Source organism: Oryza brachyantha, chromosome 8 (assembly GCF_000231095.2).
Source record: "Oryza brachyantha chromosome 8, ObraRS2, whole genome shotgun sequence".
Classification (NCBI taxonomy): Eukaryota; Viridiplantae; Streptophyta; class Magnoliopsida; order Poales; family Poaceae; genus Oryza; species Oryza brachyantha.
This window is the reverse complement of record NC_023170.2, coordinates 13,248,033-13,266,243: the sequence shown is the minus strand read 5'-3', so window position 1 is coordinate 13,266,243 and position 18,211 is coordinate 13,248,033. Positions and strand designations below refer to the sequence as shown.

Below are 18,211 nucleotides of genomic sequence, written 5' to 3'. Positions count from 1 at the left end.
CATCATCATCAAGTGAAGAAACACACCGATCCTTCGCATTTCGCACCCCGCGCGCGCGCTCTCTCTCTCTCACTCTCTCTCCCACGCAACCAAACCCTAACCCTCCCAACAATGGAGTTCGCCCGCCGAGGCTGAGCCGCGTCCCCGGTCGACGCCGGCGACGGCGACGGCCTTCGCCACCCCTCCCCGCGCGGTAAAGTGGCTTAGTTCCCTCCCTGCTCTTGTTCAGTCATTCTGTAGAACGATGTGTGTTCGTTGTCCTCGGAGATTAGGCGTAATCCTGTTCTTCGTTTAGCTAATCTAGAATTTCTTCCCGGTAGGATTATTCTGCATTGTGTGTAGTAAACGTTGCTCGCTTTCCTGCGGATTTTTTTTTTTGATGGCGAGATCAAGATTATTTCCTGCACGATATTAAATGCGTTCTTGACAGCGAGATCGATCGTGCGGAATTTGGTGGGAATTAGTGTGGTTCAGAAACCTAACGGCGGGCGGGTTGGAGATGCAGCGCAGATGACGATGGACGCGCTCCGCCGGGAGCTCTGGGAGGAGAGCATTCGCCAGGAGCTTATTGCTGCTGAGATTGCGGAGCAGCGTGAACTGGAGGCCGAGGACCAGCGCAATCTTGGATTGTCCTGTGAGGTGCCATCGCGATCCCCTGGAACTTCCAGGTTCCAGCCTTTGCCACATGGTCGGCTTCGGTTAGAAGAACAGATGGCGATGCGCACAGGAGCATCCGTGTTTAGATTGCCTGTTAAATATCGAATCGAGGAATGGTATTGCCCTCCCTGGCATAGGACGCTTGCTGAAGAGAATGCAACATTTAATGGGGTAAGCTATGAACATGTGACTGGCTAATTTTTGTTCACTTTTTTTGTCATCTTTTAAAAATATTAACCGATTATTGATATGTTACGAATGGATAATGTTGCCATGTTCAAGATGGTTCTGTGTCCACTTTCTAAACTGAATGTTTACTAGTCTGAATTTACTTTAAAACTTGCCTGGTCTCCTCCCAACTATTAGTTGTATTCTTGGACCTACCCATCTTGTTTTAGTCCAGTTGATTATGCATGCTTAACATGTTAGATTTAGCTTGAAGTAAAAAAAAATGACTAGGCATTAAACAGTCCATTGATATGTAACGTTGTCTGCATCTTTCACTGAGATAGGTGTCATATATGAATAATCTGCATTGGTAAGCAATTTGCCATCTGGTTTCTATTAGTAGTGGTACTAGCCTTTGTTATTCCTAGCTATCGCGGACTATAGATTCTATACTTCTAATAATTGATACTTAATAGTCAATACCGCCCTAGTTTTGAATTCTTATAAAATCGAGGCCATTATCTCAATAATATTTATATTTTTTTGTAACTATTCTTCAGAATTCCTTTGCTAAAAGGCAAGCAATGCAGTTTATAAATGGTGTTAGTATAACTGTAATATGGTTAAGTGATTCGCTGCTTCTCGGAGGACGGGTAATTTCTAATATGTAGATTATTGATAAAATATGCAAAATGGTATGTGTTCTTCAAAGAATTTGACTTCATGTATGGGACGATTACATATGTTGCCTAGTATACTGGCAGTTGAAATTGAATGGAAAACAGTATAACTAGAAAAAGGAAATTTAACTCCAAAGGGAAATGTAACTTGAAACCATGCAGATCATAGTACAGAACTATAATGTTTAATAGTTTGCTTGTAGATATGATTTTTATGTCAAAGATAGTAACAAGATTATTCTTGCCTTTTCTGAAAAATGATTGATTTTTGCCATTTTCATTTTCTAATAAAAGTTCATCATAGCACAGGCCAAGCTGCGGAAAAAACTGTCATCTGGAGTGAAGAGGAAAAGGAGTGCAGATACTTTCCAGACAAACAGCAAGAAATTATGCGTGCAAAGGAGCTGTGTTGTGCGCCAGATGAATACACGCTATGAGGAGCACTCTTCTGGCCATAGGCACCAGCCAAACATTGCAGTTTTGGAGTCAAGAAAGGAAGCTATTGGGATGAAGAAAGTAGAAGCAGAATCCTTATCTGTCACCCGGTACTGTCCAACAACTTGGAATTGTGGTATTTGCCAAGCCAATTGTTCATGTGAAATGGATTTAAGAAACCATCTAAGAGGTAGGAGGCACCAAGAGAACGTAGAAGCCCTGAAGAGAGAAGACATGGAAATTGAAGCAAAGTTGGATGGAAAGAAATTGTCTCAACTTGCTGAGAAGAACCAAAAGTTTGTGCCAGGATGGAGTCGCAGCACTTGCAAGGCTATCTGTACATCTTCATCTGACTTGGAGAATCACTTACGGGGCAGGAGACATCGACGGAATGTAGACATGTGAAACTCAAATATAATTCCTCCTGAGATGCAGTTGCAGACGGAAGATGTATTTCCTCCGTGCTTAACTGCAGACCACTGAGATGCAGTTGCAGACCTACGAAATAGTTGCTAGAGATGATGCTATAATACAGGGCACCAGTAAAAATCTCGAGCAGTAGTTTTTGCTATTATTTCTGGGTGACTAATGAAATCGTATCCCGCATCACTGACATTAACAGAGATTCCGAAGCTACAAGAGTGTTTTGACATCTGGAGGGATTTTTGGACTCTGATTATTTTGTCATTTACTTTACATTTTGTTCATTGCTAATTGTTACGGCACGCATGGAAGTACAAAGCATGAATTGGCCTTGTTGAAGCATGAACCTTGTCTTTCTTCTCATCTGTGTATAACTGTTTTTAATATCCTTCGGCAAATGCTTTAGTGAGCTGCCAGTCACTGGTGCAGATCAATATGTACATTTAAAATAGCATCCACATTTTGAAGAAAACGATGAGCTGGTCAATCCTGCAGACTTTGCTGCATATTTATTTCAATCTTTCATGTGAATACTGGTTACATTTTTGAACGAATAGGTTAGCTAGGTACAGACTTGATTCAATCAAGACGATGGAGTAGGTACTCGACCTCCACTTGTTTGGTCAATGGTATCACCCATTTGTCGTACAGTTTATACACTAATGAAGGATCAACTTTGAAACTGGTTTGGCTACTGTTGCTGTTGCCAGTTTCAACTGGCCCATCTAATGTCACATTTTGGCCGAACACCATGGCCTTCTTCTGAACCCTTCTCTTCACCACATCTTCCTGGGCTTCAGATGTCAACAATTTCATCAGAGCATCCTTGTCCTGTGAAAGAGAAGATTCACTTGTATGACACATCTCCAGAAAAAAAAAAAGGTACAGGTATCACGTCAACACAACAACATCGATCAACTTATCAAGGTGAGATGATAAAATACCTTTTTACGAATTAGAGTTGTGTAATTCTGCTGGTCTCCTATGAACTTCACTTCTGCCACATACCTCCCATAGTTGATCCTTCTTGAGAGTGCCTACATCAAAAAAAATATTTTTTCCATGTAAACTTGGGATGACTATGTACATATACAATATCTGGTCGCCTAAGATGACAGTGTAGCATGTATCTGTACCTGCAGACACACAAGATCTGATGCAACAGTTGCAGCATAGTTGCCATCATCACCATTCTTGGCCAGGAGAGGGAGCAACTGACTGAAGTACGTGCTCCATATGGCACCATTCACATTAACGGATGCAGCCGCAGCATGCAGCTCCTGTAATTTACAGCAGCATGAACATGATTACAGTGAGTTTATTTTGAGAATCCATTTTTTTTCAGCATTGTTGCACTTGCACATGGATCTTTAGCTATGGAAGCTGGATGCTTACGGCTGTGAAGTTATATGGAGGTGCCAGTGTGAAGGGCACTCTGAAAGGGAAGAATGGAATCTCCTGCAGGCTTTGGTACCTTCCTGCCTGCAGATTAATCCAACAGAAAGTGAGGGTTAGTGTTGCTGACCTGAAATAACGTTGAGTTGATGCCTTTTGTCATAATCCACGCATCATATTGGTAACGTGCCGTTTAATGTTGACGTGTGCTTTATCACACCACGAACTACATCCAATGCAAGATGCATTATTCTTTATCTTCGCTTAAAGTAAACATGCAAACTTTTTGGCAAGGCTACTCCAGTACTCCAGAGCAGACATTGGGCCTGTTTGGAGGAGCTTCTCCCGGCTACAGTTTTTCCCAAAAGTTGCTTTTGCCAGAAGCTGCCTCAAACGGTTCATAGCTTCTGAGAATCTGTAGTTACAGATTCTGGAAAATGAACTAAAAATTTCGAAGCTAGAGAAGCCGGGTTTAGGAGCTTTTCTAAATTCTCAAAAACTAGCTACAAAACAGCTAATTCTCAGAATTTAAACCTCTCCAAACAGACCCTTTGTGTTTTTGTTCTTGCTCCATCTCAAGACTTTCCTACTTTGGTCACGAGTCCTCGGCATGAATGATTTGATAAATAAGGCCTGATATTTCCATGAAAATCAACATTTCTAACTTTGATTAATAATTATACCGAACAACATCACGGTTCACGAAACCATGATTATCACGATAATCACATGTATCGCCAAGATATGATAGCTATTTTTTAACGATAATCGCGACTATCGTCTATCCGTTCAGAACCGGTTCTGGCCCCTTCCACGATAAATAAAACCCTGACAACATATATGTTTAGGGCTACATGTCTGATACTATGGGATTCATGTTCAAAAATTATTTTGATATGAATTTAATTTTTACATATAGTTGATGATGATACATCATGGAAAAAATTAATGGCCAAAGTAAAATATTGGAAATTGTGTCAGAAACTAAGGGACTGTTTGGGGAGCTTTAGATTCTGAGAAGCAGCTGCTTAATAGCCACCTTCTGAGAATCTGGAAAAGCTCCTAAACCCAGCTTCTCTAGATTCTAGATTCTTAGTTCATTTTCTAGAATATGTAACTATAGATTCTCAGAAGCTGTGGACTGTTTGGGGTAGTTTCTGACAGAAGCAGCTTCTGGAAAAGGCTACAGCTGAGAGAAGCTCCCCAAATAGGCCCTAAGTCTTATATGGTAGGACAGAGAGAGTAAAATAAATAGATTAGATTAGTTTTAGTCAACAATTTTGACGAGAGCATGCAGCATTTGACTAAGATTTTCATATGCTCAGTTAGTCAAATCATTTAGACAGCAACTACAGGTCATCATCTAGCCTAGATAATTAATTATCAAATTAACATCAATTTTCTGACAACTTCTGGTCATCATCATCTCAATAATTAATTGCCCAACTGCCGGATGCACTAGCAATTGACATTTGGCAATGCAAGCAAAACAAGGCCATAAAAATAGATGACACCAAAACAAACAAAACCACGTGATGAGGAAGAAAAGAAAGGAAAGTGTCATGCATGGATGGAATGGCCGCACCTTGGCCTGAACCGCCTCGGACTCGCGCACGAACATCTCGGCGAAAGAAGCGCCGTGCAGGCGGCCGAGGTCGCCGGCGGCGGCGGGGCCGTAGGCCGGAGCGTTCGCCGGGTACCTGGCCCTCTCGATGAGGCTGAAGACGATGGCGTCCTCCTCCCTTGTGAGGAAGTCCCTCACCGTGTCGAGGCTCAGGCCGCTGCACAGATGCAGCAGCAGCACAAGCGTCGCGTTGCAGAGGAGCAGATGCCTCTGAAGAGTCACCGCCGCCATTGCCGCTGTTCAGAGAGAGAGAGAGAGACCGAACGAGAGAGAGACAGAGAGGAGGAGGAAGAAGAAATCAAGAGAGATCGATGATTTGCATTGCCGGCTCGGCAATTCTGTCGTGCGATGTGTAGTATATATATGGAGATGGTCAGAAGGAAGAGAGAATTTGATAGTGTGCGCAGGCAGCGGTAAACTGGCTGGATCGATGATCAGTCACCATCCACTCTCTTTAATTAGCGTTGAATAAACAGGTAGCGTGACGAGCTTACATTGAAGCTTGAGATCAACTGATGATAAGTCAGAATATATATGATTGGGTGCAAGGTCAAACGGATGTGAACAAATGTGGAGTCTCAATATGCGCGCAGATCATAGGAGCGGCTGCGTAGTACGTAGAAGGGTTACTAGCAAAATACCCGTGCATTATTAGAGAACTAAAAATTCATATCGGTACATTATAAAGAGGAAATATATATTAATTTTAGACCTTAAATTTTAAAATTAATCGGAGTTTTCTACTTGTGAAATTTTCACTCATATTTAAAGAAAATCTTCATTTGTTATTAGTGTGTGAATAGTTATGACTGGAAGGCTGGAAGCTCTACGGTCTATTCATGGCTTCTACTGGTTTACCGTATACTTGGTTAGAGAGTTATGAACAATTAATAAACCTATACATCACAATTTCTGAGTATGCTCACCATCATCGTTATTTTGTTTATAGGTGTATATACATCTTATGATATTATTATACATCCTCTGATGACGTGATACAATTAATGATGTCCGAATTACGATCCTTATCAGTAGGAAAGGAGATGCTAAAAATACAAGAGCACTGAGGATAACATGCCCCCAAAAATTTTGATATTGTTGATAGCCGTGTCTACCGACTAGTGTGTGAGTTTGGTGAAATTCCCGTCACACTCAACCTGCACATTAATTAATTAGAGAATGCATCATCCGACCTAAGATAAACTACTCCAGTGAAAGAAGGAATTAATTAATCTCAGGCTCCGAACCTCCGGCAAAAATGGCATGCGCTCCATGGCCTTTTTCCCCTTAATCATTACATGTGCTTCATCTTGACTTTACAGAGTTCTCTCTTCCCGTATGTTTATCTATATAAGCTAAAATTTAAATTTTTAATTTAAGAGTAGATTTTGAGGTTTTCATCGTAGTTTTTTTAGTCTTGTCTTTTAGATCATTAAAAACTTATATACAAACATTTTTACTCATAAATTATTTTTTATTTATAAATATATCATTTGACTTTTTGTTTAAAAAGCTAAACTATCACCCCGTGAATGTCCCTGTGGCCTTTGAGATTAGGGGCCTTAATTTGCCGCATCAACGGATCGAGAGCCATCTAACCAAGGTGTAAATGGGTCATCCCTGCTCCTCTCTTCTGTTACATCCAGCCCACCGGCCCAACATTCCACAGTTCCCGTCCCTCCGGGCTAGGGCCGGTCTAGACTTTTTAGGGCCCTGATACGAAACTAAACACAGAGGCTCATATCTTACACTCCCTCCGTTTTTTCTCCGTTTTTTATCGGGTGACGTTACTTTTAGATTTATGTTTGATCCTTTATTTTATTTAAAATTTTTATATAAATATACAAAATTATAAATCATGCTTAAAGTTGCTTTAGTAATAAATCAAATTATAACAACATAATTTATAATATTATATATAACTTTTTTAAATAAAATAAATGGTTAAACGTAGACTAGAGCGCAGGTTTTTGTGCGCTAGACAAGAGCAGAGACGTTCAACATCTTAATGAAATTTGGTTTGGCGGATCTTAGGCCAATCCAGCTAAAAAAAGGAATTAGTTTGACTCATTAGTAAAAAAAAATGTTTGGCTGTAAGGATGAGATGGGATGGGATAGAACATCTCATCCCAGGTAGTGTTTATTTTATGAATTGGGTTGGGTTAGACCCAGTTGGGTGGGATGGTTCCACCACGGGCGAACACATTGGCGCATCACATAGAGGGCATCGCAAGCTGGGCATGCCGCCGCCATGTTGTAGCTTGTGCGTTGAAGGTTGAAGCTTTTGGCTGATTTTTTTCCTCCGAATACTTGTGGCTGTGGCATATATGCTTGTTATAGCGGTACATATTAACATATATGCTTCTTTTTCCTCTAATTAAGTGTGAAATGACATATGTAATTCTATTTATTTGGTGTGGTTATAGGCAATGATGACATGTCCAGTCTATTATATTATTAATTGTAAAATGTCCATATTCATATATTAAATTGATTTTAGTTATAACTTATATAAACAAACACAAAAATAATATGTTGTATTTGAATGATAAGAGGTAATGTTATTAACTCATTGTGTAAGCTAATCATATCTGGTCATCCCATCTTCATCCCTTGAACCAAATAAGGGATCACTCCTATCACATCTCATCTCTCCAACTAAAAAAAACTTGGTCTAACTCATCTCACCAACTAAATCAAAAAATAAAACCAACTCATCTAAAAACCAAGGATAAAACCAACCTATTTCATCTAGTCCATGAATCAAACAAACTCTAAACTTTCAGCCCATGACGAGCATCCAGACCAACAAAACACTGATATTCCATCGTCTCCATCATCCGAACGATGGGTTTGTACTTCTGTTATTTGACCTTTTAGTTTAGTGAACTTGCGTTCTATGGTGATGACATTGTTTAAAGTATTTGATTTTACAGTTGCATGAATAGCCACTACTACTGCAGGTGCTACATGAGTTGTGGTCAGAAATTTTATATTGTGGACTTGAACAAAGTGTGCATAGTAATGATATCTATCTTACGAGGATCCAATCCTCACAAAATCTTTCAAATAAGTCGATCGCCCATTCGCCCTGATCTGCAACATTTCTTTACATCTCCTCGATATTGTCTTATCGAGCGAACCATGTTCATCTTCTGCTATTGGTTATGCCGCCATGGTATGGACACCAGAGTATGCTAGGCTAACTGCTTTATTTTGCATTAGTTCATACAGATAGCAATCAAAGTTTTTTTTTTTTGAGAAAGAAGGGTGCATGCCCTTCCTATTTCCATTAATAACATGATACAAAAAGCTGTCCATACATAGATAAAGCAATCGAAGTAGTAGATAGTTGACAGCAAATCTGGAATTTTTTTAATAAATAATTTTATTATTAAATCTCAGGAGAAAATATTTTCACCGTATGAACCTTTTGACCACACCACCAACATTGGCATGGCAAAACAACGCTACCACATAGAGTTTTTGGCGTGGCAAGCCGCATCATTGTCGTGCCACGCCACTAACACTGGCGTGGCCAAAAGATTCATCCGGTGAAAATATTTTTCTCCTGGGGTTTAGTAATAAAATTATTTATTAAAAATGTTTAAAAATAAAAAAATTCCAGCATAATTTGAGGTGTTTGTATTTGCAAATTTGGTAGTGTTAAGGGAGATGCTTCTGTAGTTCTATACTCTATGAGCCTATTTGGGAGAGCTTCTCCTAGCTACAGTTTTGCGCAAAAACTGTTTCTGCCAGAAGCTGCTCCAAACAGTCCACAGCTTCTAAGAATCTGTAGTTACAAATTCTGGAAAATAAATTAAAGAATCCAGAAGCTAGGTTTAGGAGCTTGTTCAGATTCTCAGAAGCTGGCTACCAATTAGCTGCTTCTCATGATCAGTTCCGTATGTCGCTCGACAGAAGCACGCGTGATTCAGGTTTCTTGCACTGTCCGTCGTCCAGACGGGCTGTGTTTTTTAAGAGGATACAAATTACGGCCTTTTAAATTTCAGGGCTTGGGCCAGCGAAAATAAACTGAAATGGGCCACACTACCACCTGCGGTTGAAGCGCGGTGAACCAGGTTCCACAGCCCATTAGGCACGGCCAGCCCATCCAACAACGCCTCCCCGTCACGGCCCAGTAAGTCTGGCCGGGCCGAATGCACAGCACCCGGCCCAGGCCCCGGTCCCAACGTTTTATTCTCTCTAAGGCCATTCTTAATGTTATTTTTCATTTCACAGTTTCCAAGTATGACATGTCGGTACTTCAGTTTTATTTTATGATATAAAATCTCCTCTCTCAGTTATTTCTATCATTTTTTAGTTTCATAAATTTGATAGAGCATTGAATTCCTGCATAAGAGTGTGATCAAATGTGCTATACAAATTGTAAATAAAAGAAAAGTTTGATCTCAATAGACTTTTATTCCGTTTTTATTTGTTTGAAAATAACATCACGAGTCTTTCCCTGGAATAAAAGGGTTTTCTTCTCTACCATGTCATAAAAAAAATCTACGTGGCAATATGGGAATGACCTAGGTTGGTGGTTGCGCCTCACCATCAAGCTTTTCGAGTAGAGGGGACAGGAAGCACTAGGGGGGCGCTGCCACTGCGCAGTATGCGAAAAGCGTAGTAGGGATATTGTTTGATGTTCCCGTGCCGATCAGATTCATATCGCTTTTCCCTTTAAATAATACAAAATCACTGTTCTTTTATTTAGATGATGATATATAATACTCCTACATATCCTCCGACCTCCGGTGATACGTGGCAGTACAGGAATGTAACACACATGCTGGGTCATGGCGGTAAGATCCAGGTTTATTTTCTCCTCTAGAACCGTACGCCAGCGAAGAACGGAAGAAGCGATTATCGGTAATAATCACGGAGAAATAGCATAAATTTAAATTCAACTTTTAGAGAAATCGTTGTGGTTTAGGGGTCAAATCGTGCGGCATGGAGCGATGCTCATACGATATTTGGTGATTATCGTGGCAGTTTGCTAGTAATGATAATCATGGCATCTATGACAATAATTATGATAGTTTGCACGATATCGATAATTATAATTTAGGTGTGAAAACCATACAATATGATTATCATGATATACCAACATGAATTTTTCAGCCTTTTTTAAACTTGCAATATTTACCGAATAAAGCCGCAGGATATTGTTATCGTCTCCTGGCGGTAATTGTAATTATAGTGATAACTAAAAACCTGGTAAGAGCACAACGAGGATACGTTGGTAGGTTCAGTGTTCAGTGTAGGGCTAATGGTAAAGGAGTTTGTCCGCTGTTTGGTTTGGTCTCTGCAGCTCTTTTCGCAACTTTGGTGAAGCTCTTGCCCTGAATATTTGGTCTTTTGATGAAAGCCGACTTCAAAGCGAAAGTGGATCTTTACTTGTAGGAATGGTGGTTGGATGCTGCTGCTTAATTTCTGGAGAAAATGCCTAGAATGCTCGTAGGTAATGGCTTGACTTCAGAAAGGCCTAGAATGTTCTACCCTACCACCAAACCATCTTTTCCAGAGCGTGCAGCGTCCCCCCACAGGGTCGGTGCGAGAAAGGCATCAAAAGTGCCCAAATTAATCCCCACTTCACCTACACTTTCCCACATGCTCGGTTCATATCGAATCAAGATTCAGTCACTATGTACACGCCCTGGCAATGCTCCTTTGTTCGCTTAAAGCAATGTTACGGTAGTAATGTAATAATATTTATATATAACTATATATTTTTATAAGTATATTAAATATATATTTCAAACATTGATAAGATATATTTATCAATTTATCTATTTTAAAATAATATATACCACACAATTTTATCGTATAGTTATATATTTTAGTTCGAATTTTATTTTTATATAATTTCTAATACACGTAATGTAGTATAACAAAATCAGAACCATTAAATCTAAAGCAATAGACGACCCACCATCATTTAAGAATGCCTTAAAAAAATCCTTGGTTAAAAGGTTCTTACACGTGGCTGAGAATAACACCACCAATAAATTCATCACCACACATAGCAAGACGATCTGGAAAAAAAAGGTGATGAACAAAAGAAAGAAAGAATCGATAGAAAGCATAGATAAGAACACTATAGTACAGTGCTACTCCACTCAAACCTATATGCCACTTTCTCTTCTACTTAGGCCGCGTTCGATATATCCGGCTAGTTATCTAATACACATCATTTTCCGCATTTTAAAAAATCATATAATCTATTTTATATATTTTTAATAATTAATAGTTAATTAATCACGTGCTAATCTATTACTACGTTTTCCGCGTCGGATAACTAACCCACCCCATACCAACCTCCGAACACGGTCTTAGAGCAACTATAATAGCAGGTTATAAGCTGGCTAATTGCTTATGTGGAGGAGAGAGGAGATGAGAGAGTGGAAGCAGGCTATAAACTTGTAGCCAGCTCGGACACAAGAACCAAAAAACTCTATAAGAGTGACATGTGAGTTCTGCATTAATGATGAAGAGCTAACTACTATATGAGTGAATAAAAAAAGACTATAAAAAGTCTTATATTAGTCTTGCTCTTAGTCGTCGCGGGCGTCGTGGAATAACAAACGCAGGTGGGATGCACAATAGATGGTAAGTGTAGGATCGGAATGGCACTTCGGCAAATGGCAGTGGACTGCATGCACCCCCGGTCTCGGTCGGTCGGTCTCCGTGTCCGGTAGTTGGCTTTTTTAAAAGGAATAAAAAAGCTAAACGTATATTTATAAATAAAAAATAATTTAAAAATAATATATATTCTTAACGATCTAAAAGTGAATGCCGAAAATAAACTTCGGTGAAAAAACTCAAAATCAACTCTAAATTTAAGACTAAAAATTTAAATTTTTAATTTATTATAAGTATAAACATAAACGAAGCGACGGGCTGTATGTACGCTCCGGTGTCCTGTTTGCCCTGTCGGAAAGCAATGCCCACCGGCAACAGTGGTAGGATATGATTCGATCCGTCAGTGAAGTTGACATATCCTGATCCAGTTTAGTGCGAGCTTCTAACACCTGCATGCAGGCGCCATCATCCAGCGATCGACAAGCAAGCAAGCAATCCCACATGACAATTGAAGCTTACAGGCTACTAATGTTAATGAAATTAACTTGGCTGCAAGTGAGATTTTTGTTGCAAGAAATCAAGAATATTGATCTCTGTGCCCAAGCCCAAACCACGTTAATTCTAGAGTACGTATACGTATGCGTGTGCTAGAAACGGAACACGTGTGTAATACATCGTGGTCACGTTTCCTGACAGGTCGGCATCCCACACCAGGCGGCTCATCTTTTCTCCATTTAGTCTTTGTTTTTTAAATTGATAAAAAAGTATATAAAAAATATTTTTTTATTTTTGTAAATATATTGTCTGGTTTTTTTAATGAAGACAGATTAGGTGCCGGTGTGATTTGTTTCCGTGCCTCACGTGCAGAGTTTTTTCAACATATCATACAGGTGTCACTGTCCGGACTACTCGGGGAAATTAATCATAAAATGCATGTCAAAACGTATCAGTGTATCACCAGGCACTAGCTGGCTCCCTTCCCCAATCGGATGCGATGAAGTAACAAGCGACGGACCCCGGTTGTACACAGTCGTAGATCTCGTGTTTTGTCATGGTGTCAAAGACGATACTTACTCCGTAATAATTTAGTGCAATCCTGATGGGCACATGCATGAACTCAATTTGCAGACGCCATCGTTCTTGTGCTCTTTCTAGAAAAACCCCGGCTGCCGGTTAACCGCATGCAGCTAGCTAATTACATTGATTTCTCAGTATAAACCATGTTTGACGAGCTCTATGCTAGTTATGCCGAAGATAATTACAACCATGGCTAGATTTCACCAAAATAACCGGTGGTCTGAAAGAGCCAAACCGGGGGAAATAACAATTTCAGCTCCGAAAGAAGCTGCTAAATTCCACCACCAAACAGAAACAGAAGATGTTTAGATTGTAAAAATTTTTGGGAGAAAGTATCACATCAAATGTTTGATCGGATATCGGTTGGGGTTTTTGGACACGAATGAAAAAACGAATTTCACGGCTAGCCTAGAAACCGCGAGACGAATCTTTTGAGTCTAATTAATCTGTCATTAGTATATGTTGGTTACTGTAGCACTTATGACTAATTATAGACTAATTAGACTCAAAAATTCGTCTCAAGATTTCTCAATTAGTTTTTTAGTTTATCTATGTTTAATGTTTTATTTAGGTGTCCAAAAGTTTGATGTGATGTTTATGAATTTTTTTAAAAAAACTAAACAAGGCTTAGTCGCCAAGCTAGGCAAAGTAGAATATAGATTCTAGCACGTTTTTTCCTCTCTCGCACGCGTGCAGAGTAGCCGGGAAAATTCGCCGCGGAAGGACGAATACAGAACCGAACAGAACGCCGGCAACCGCACTGTTTCTGTTCCGCCACAGTAGCACACATGCGAAACGCGTCCGGGCTGATACCAGCTTAGTCGCTGTTTTGATAAGGGATTTTTTTTCAAGTCTTTTGTCACGTTGGATCTTTATACGTTAATTAAAAGTATTAAATATAGACGAATAACAAAACTAATTATATAAATAAAGACTATTTTATTAGACAATTTTTTAAAACCTAATTAATCCACGATTAGCAATGTTTATTGTAGCACCATATTTTATTAACTATGGACTAATTAGGCTTAATAGATTTCTCTCGTGAAATAGTCAAGAGTATGAGGTGGGTTTTATTAATAAGATTTTTTCATATCCTTGAGGAAGTATCATAAGGTACCACTATTTTATATGTAAGAGGTATCAAATTTTACATAGAAAACAGTAGTACATCTTGGTACCTTCTTAAGGATGGTAAAATTGATTTTTATTAATAGTTTATATTTAATACTTTTAATTAGTGTCTAAACATTTAATGTGATAGGGATTTAAAAAAATCTTAGAGATTCAAACAGGGTCTTAAGCTAGTGAATATGCTTATGAAGCATGTGGCACTTCACTGTCGTATAGAAGCTAGGGTACACTGTACAGTGCAGGCGTTTGACGTCTTGTGCCGCGGTAAACCGTGTTTGACAGATTCTCGTCAAAGAGGGAGTACTGATGAGGTAATGAGCGTTAGCATGAAGGCCCCCTTTGCCCCTCTTACTAGACTTCAAACTCTAGTAGAGATAGGTAATAGTAACCAGGTCTCGTCGTGTACTCGCCTACTCGGTACTTAGACTGCCGTGCAAAATGACACGATCAATCTCGCTCTCGCCGTCAGTCGGTCGCGCTCTCGTGCAGCCGTGCGATGTGCACTGCGGTACAGTAAACTGGCAGTGGCATTCACGGCCCCGACGTACGTCAAACGCGGCAACTTCTGCGTCCGAGAGCTCCCCACAACCACCGCACCACGAGTCCACAACGTACGACTGCCCGCAGCGCCGGCGCCCATGCCCCTCGCGTGGGTGGGAGGGGAGCGTGGACGACCGTCCCTACGCTACGACGTGCGCAGGCCGCGAGCGGGGTGGTTGGTTCGGATCGCCGGGTCGGTCACGTTCAGCGGACTGGGGCGCACTAACTCGCTCGCGTGCCGTGCAGCGCTGCAGCCGCAGCCCCCCGCGCGCGATCGAGACGCTTTTCGATCCGCGGGGCTGCGCCTGCCGGTTGCTGAGGCGATGGCTTTAACCGGCAAAACGTATGGGCGCGAGTGCCCGATGATCGCTCGGTCACGTCCCCGCGGGCTCCACCGCTCCACCAGTCCACCGGCCTCACGATTTGTTGGAGAAGGGCCCGGGGGTGCCATGGGTTTGGTTGGTTTCCCTTTTGCTCCCTTTGATCCTGCGCGCTCGCGGTTGCAGATTCGAGTAAAGTATATATTTGACATGATCGCGCGCGCCGGAACGGAGTGTGTGTGGACAGCAAAGCAAAACGGCCGGATCCCACAAACTCGCCGTCATGCCTGCAGCGGCATGCACTGGCCCGCCACGCAGGCAGGCAGGCAGGCAGGCGATCGGGCGAGCACCATCGGTGGCCCTGATGCACCACCACCGGCCATGCTGCTATGGTGGGTCATGGGTGAATAGGTAGGTGATCACTAGTATAGAATAGGATGTGTTCCTCTTCTGCAGCGCTGCGCTCCTGCCTTGCATGTTCCTAGAGGCCGCCAATTATGCCATTTGTCTGCCCACACCTCCTCATCTAATCAGACTTAAGTGATGTTTTAAATAAATGCAATTAACATGTATGCGAACCAGGATGACGCTGTCACCGGCACCGGTGGCGAGGTTGAGGAGAGTCGGGGAGGGAAGGGCAAGATGCGATTGTTGCGACGACGTTGAGAGAGTAGGGACTAGGGAGGAGGTGGCAACATGGGGAAGAGAAGCTAAGGTGTGGAGTCGCACCATTGCCGGCACTGGCACAAAGATCAGGAGGATGACCGTCTCTCTTCATGCACCCGTGTGGTGCAACCATGCGGGTGACTAGGGGTGGCCATGTGGGCAATAAGGGTTTGCTCCCCTTGACTTAGGTATTTTGGGCGAATGGGCTGTGGACTTAGGAATTTGGCCTAATGGGTCGTGGAACAGAGGAGGCATTTTCAGGTTTTTAGAAATTTCTTGGAAAATATTGGTAATTCCAACCAATACGGAATTCTGACAATGTGGTCCAAAAGAATTACCATTTCTATTTTCATCACCATAATTTTCATTACCGACTGAAACGGCCAGTAAAAAACAAAAACGACAGCCAGCGTGGTTAGGATTTTTCGTATCATTTTTATCTCTACCAGTATCAAGGAGAGTTTGTGTAGTGATGATATTTGTTGACTGTGTCCTTGATGTCGCCATAGAGTAAGTATAATACGTATGGAATAGAAGGCTATAGGCCATGTACAAGCATATGTGAGAGGAGAGAAAATAAATAAATAAAAAGCTAAAGTATTATCTCCCATAAAACAAGAACTAGCTCTATACATACTTTAAGATAAATAAATCAAATACATAATTATTGTCGTTTGACAATGACATGATATTATAAATCTATATTTAACTATGATTTTCTACCAAAATATATAAATAAATATTTATTTTTATTAAAATATTCATTATGACTCATGTATACATATTGTTCTAGTGTTTTCAAACTAACTATTTTTAAAGTTATTAACAATTAAAGTTATAAAATTTTAACTACACTTATATCCAAAACAAGAAAAATTATGGAAATAGAGGAAGTACAGGTTAACTCTAGTTTAAATTTATAACTAGTAGCTAACTCTAATTGGTTTGTGGGCTTAGCAAACGAATACATAGGAGGTTATGGGTTGGTTTTCCAATGAAAATGTCAAATGACATATTATAAACAAAAATAATTTATAAAAAAACTTTTATATACGTATTTTTAGCGATCTAAAAGCAAATGCTAAAAAATAAAGTACGATAAAAAACCTTAAAATTAACTTTAATTTAAGATAAAAGAACTAAAATTTAACTTATAAATACAAACAGAAGCGAAAAGATAAGTGTGATAAGAAATAATGGCATGCGGACTACCGAGAGGACTTCACAGCGACAATAGTGCCTAGCTAAGCCAACAAGAGGCGCGTTCGGCAGCCCGGGCAAGTCATCCAAATCCCCTCGTTTTTCACGCGTATATTTTTCGAACTGCTAAACTGTGTACATTTTGTAAAAATTTTCTATAGAAAAGTTGTTTTGAAAATCATATTAATCTTTTTATATTTTTATAATTAATAATTAATTAATCTTGTACTAATTTATTACTACGTTTTCTACGCCGGATATCTAACCCTCCTTCTCACCTAAACGAACGGGGCCAAGGTATATATGCCAAAACAAATTTCACTTTGCACCAGGTTCCTAAGAGTCAATTTAGCGAAGAAGAATCATCGGGCTACTTTCTCTGAGCCTTCTATTTTGGCTTTTATGTGAAAAAATCAAAACATATTTACGAACAAAAAATATAAATAAAACTTTTATATGCGTGTTCTTAGTAATCTAAAAGCAAAGGTTGAAAAACAAGATTAACTCTAAATTTTAGGTTAAAAATTTAATTTTTTTCTTCTTATAAACATTAACATAGGCAAAAAAAAAAAACCTTCTGTATCTCTTGTTTGGAACACATGAGTTTCACGTAATCTTCGCAGACATTTCGTATGAAACAGATGAATTCCACGGGAATCAGCAAACATTATTTTGTTGTAAATGGGACCTCAAGTGTTTAGGTGTTAGCTTTCTTCGTTATGTTTCTCTCTTAACACTGGACACGTACGTTCATGACTCTAAAGATTCCCACTTAAGAAATCTAAACAGAGAAAAATCAAATGAAGAATCTTCAGCAATTGAACCAGCAACAACTCATACTACGTGGAGATTGAGTAGATGATCTGTTTCAGAAAAAAAAACAATACATTCTTTTAGGAAGCTTTAAAAACTGTGTTTTTTTTGTGCTTGACGATATGTTTTAACCGATACATATGCTTAACTTATTCGGCTGCAATATTTGGCCATCTATACACACGCCCGTATTCTTTTGTTTTCCTCTAATTAACTAACACACACGCAGTTCTCTATTCCTGCTCTAGCTTCTGCATCGATCGAGTCAAGAAGAGAGTGCATTTTTAATTAGCATTGGGCAGTTGTGATAAGCACGTAGTGTCAAAAAATATTGGGCTTTCGCCCATTCGATGACCTCATGCTGATGCTCCAACTGAGCTACCAATCCTTCACGTGCAGCTTAGCTTCCATCTTTGATCTAGCTAGCACAACTACCGAGCATGTCTATCATCTCCTCCTCCTGGTCTTGGTGAATGAATCTTGATCGACCA

General features: G+C 40.2%; 2 protein-coding genes across 2 annotated transcripts; one reads left to right on the top strand and one right to left on the bottom strand.

Annotated features, from left to right (window-relative positions):
- The first annotated feature begins 55 nt into the window (after nt 1–55).
- On the top strand, nt 56–2,865 carry LOC102708918. The gene is made up of 3 exons (XM_015840313.2): nt 56–193; nt 431–828; nt 1,815–2,865. Exons 2-3 carry the CDS (start codon nt 511–513, stop codon nt 2,343–2,345), a joined length of 849 nt encoding a protein of 282 aa, XP_015695799.1. The 5' UTR covers nt 56–193; nt 431–510; the 3' UTR covers nt 2,346–2,865.
- Nucleotides 2,845–5,692, bottom strand: LOC102721295 (chorismate mutase 2, cytosolic-like). Its single transcript, XM_006659387.3, has 5 exons — nt 5,344–5,692; nt 3,759–3,845; nt 3,500–3,643; nt 3,308–3,400; nt 2,845–3,194 (listed from the first exon to the last, which is right to left on the bottom strand). Exons 1-5 carry the CDS (start codon nt 5,611–5,613, stop codon nt 2,943–2,945), a joined length of 846 nt encoding a protein of 281 aa, XP_006659450.1. The 5' UTR covers nt 5,614–5,692; the 3' UTR covers nt 2,845–2,942.
- Nucleotides 5,693–18,211: the final 12,519 nt, after the last annotated feature.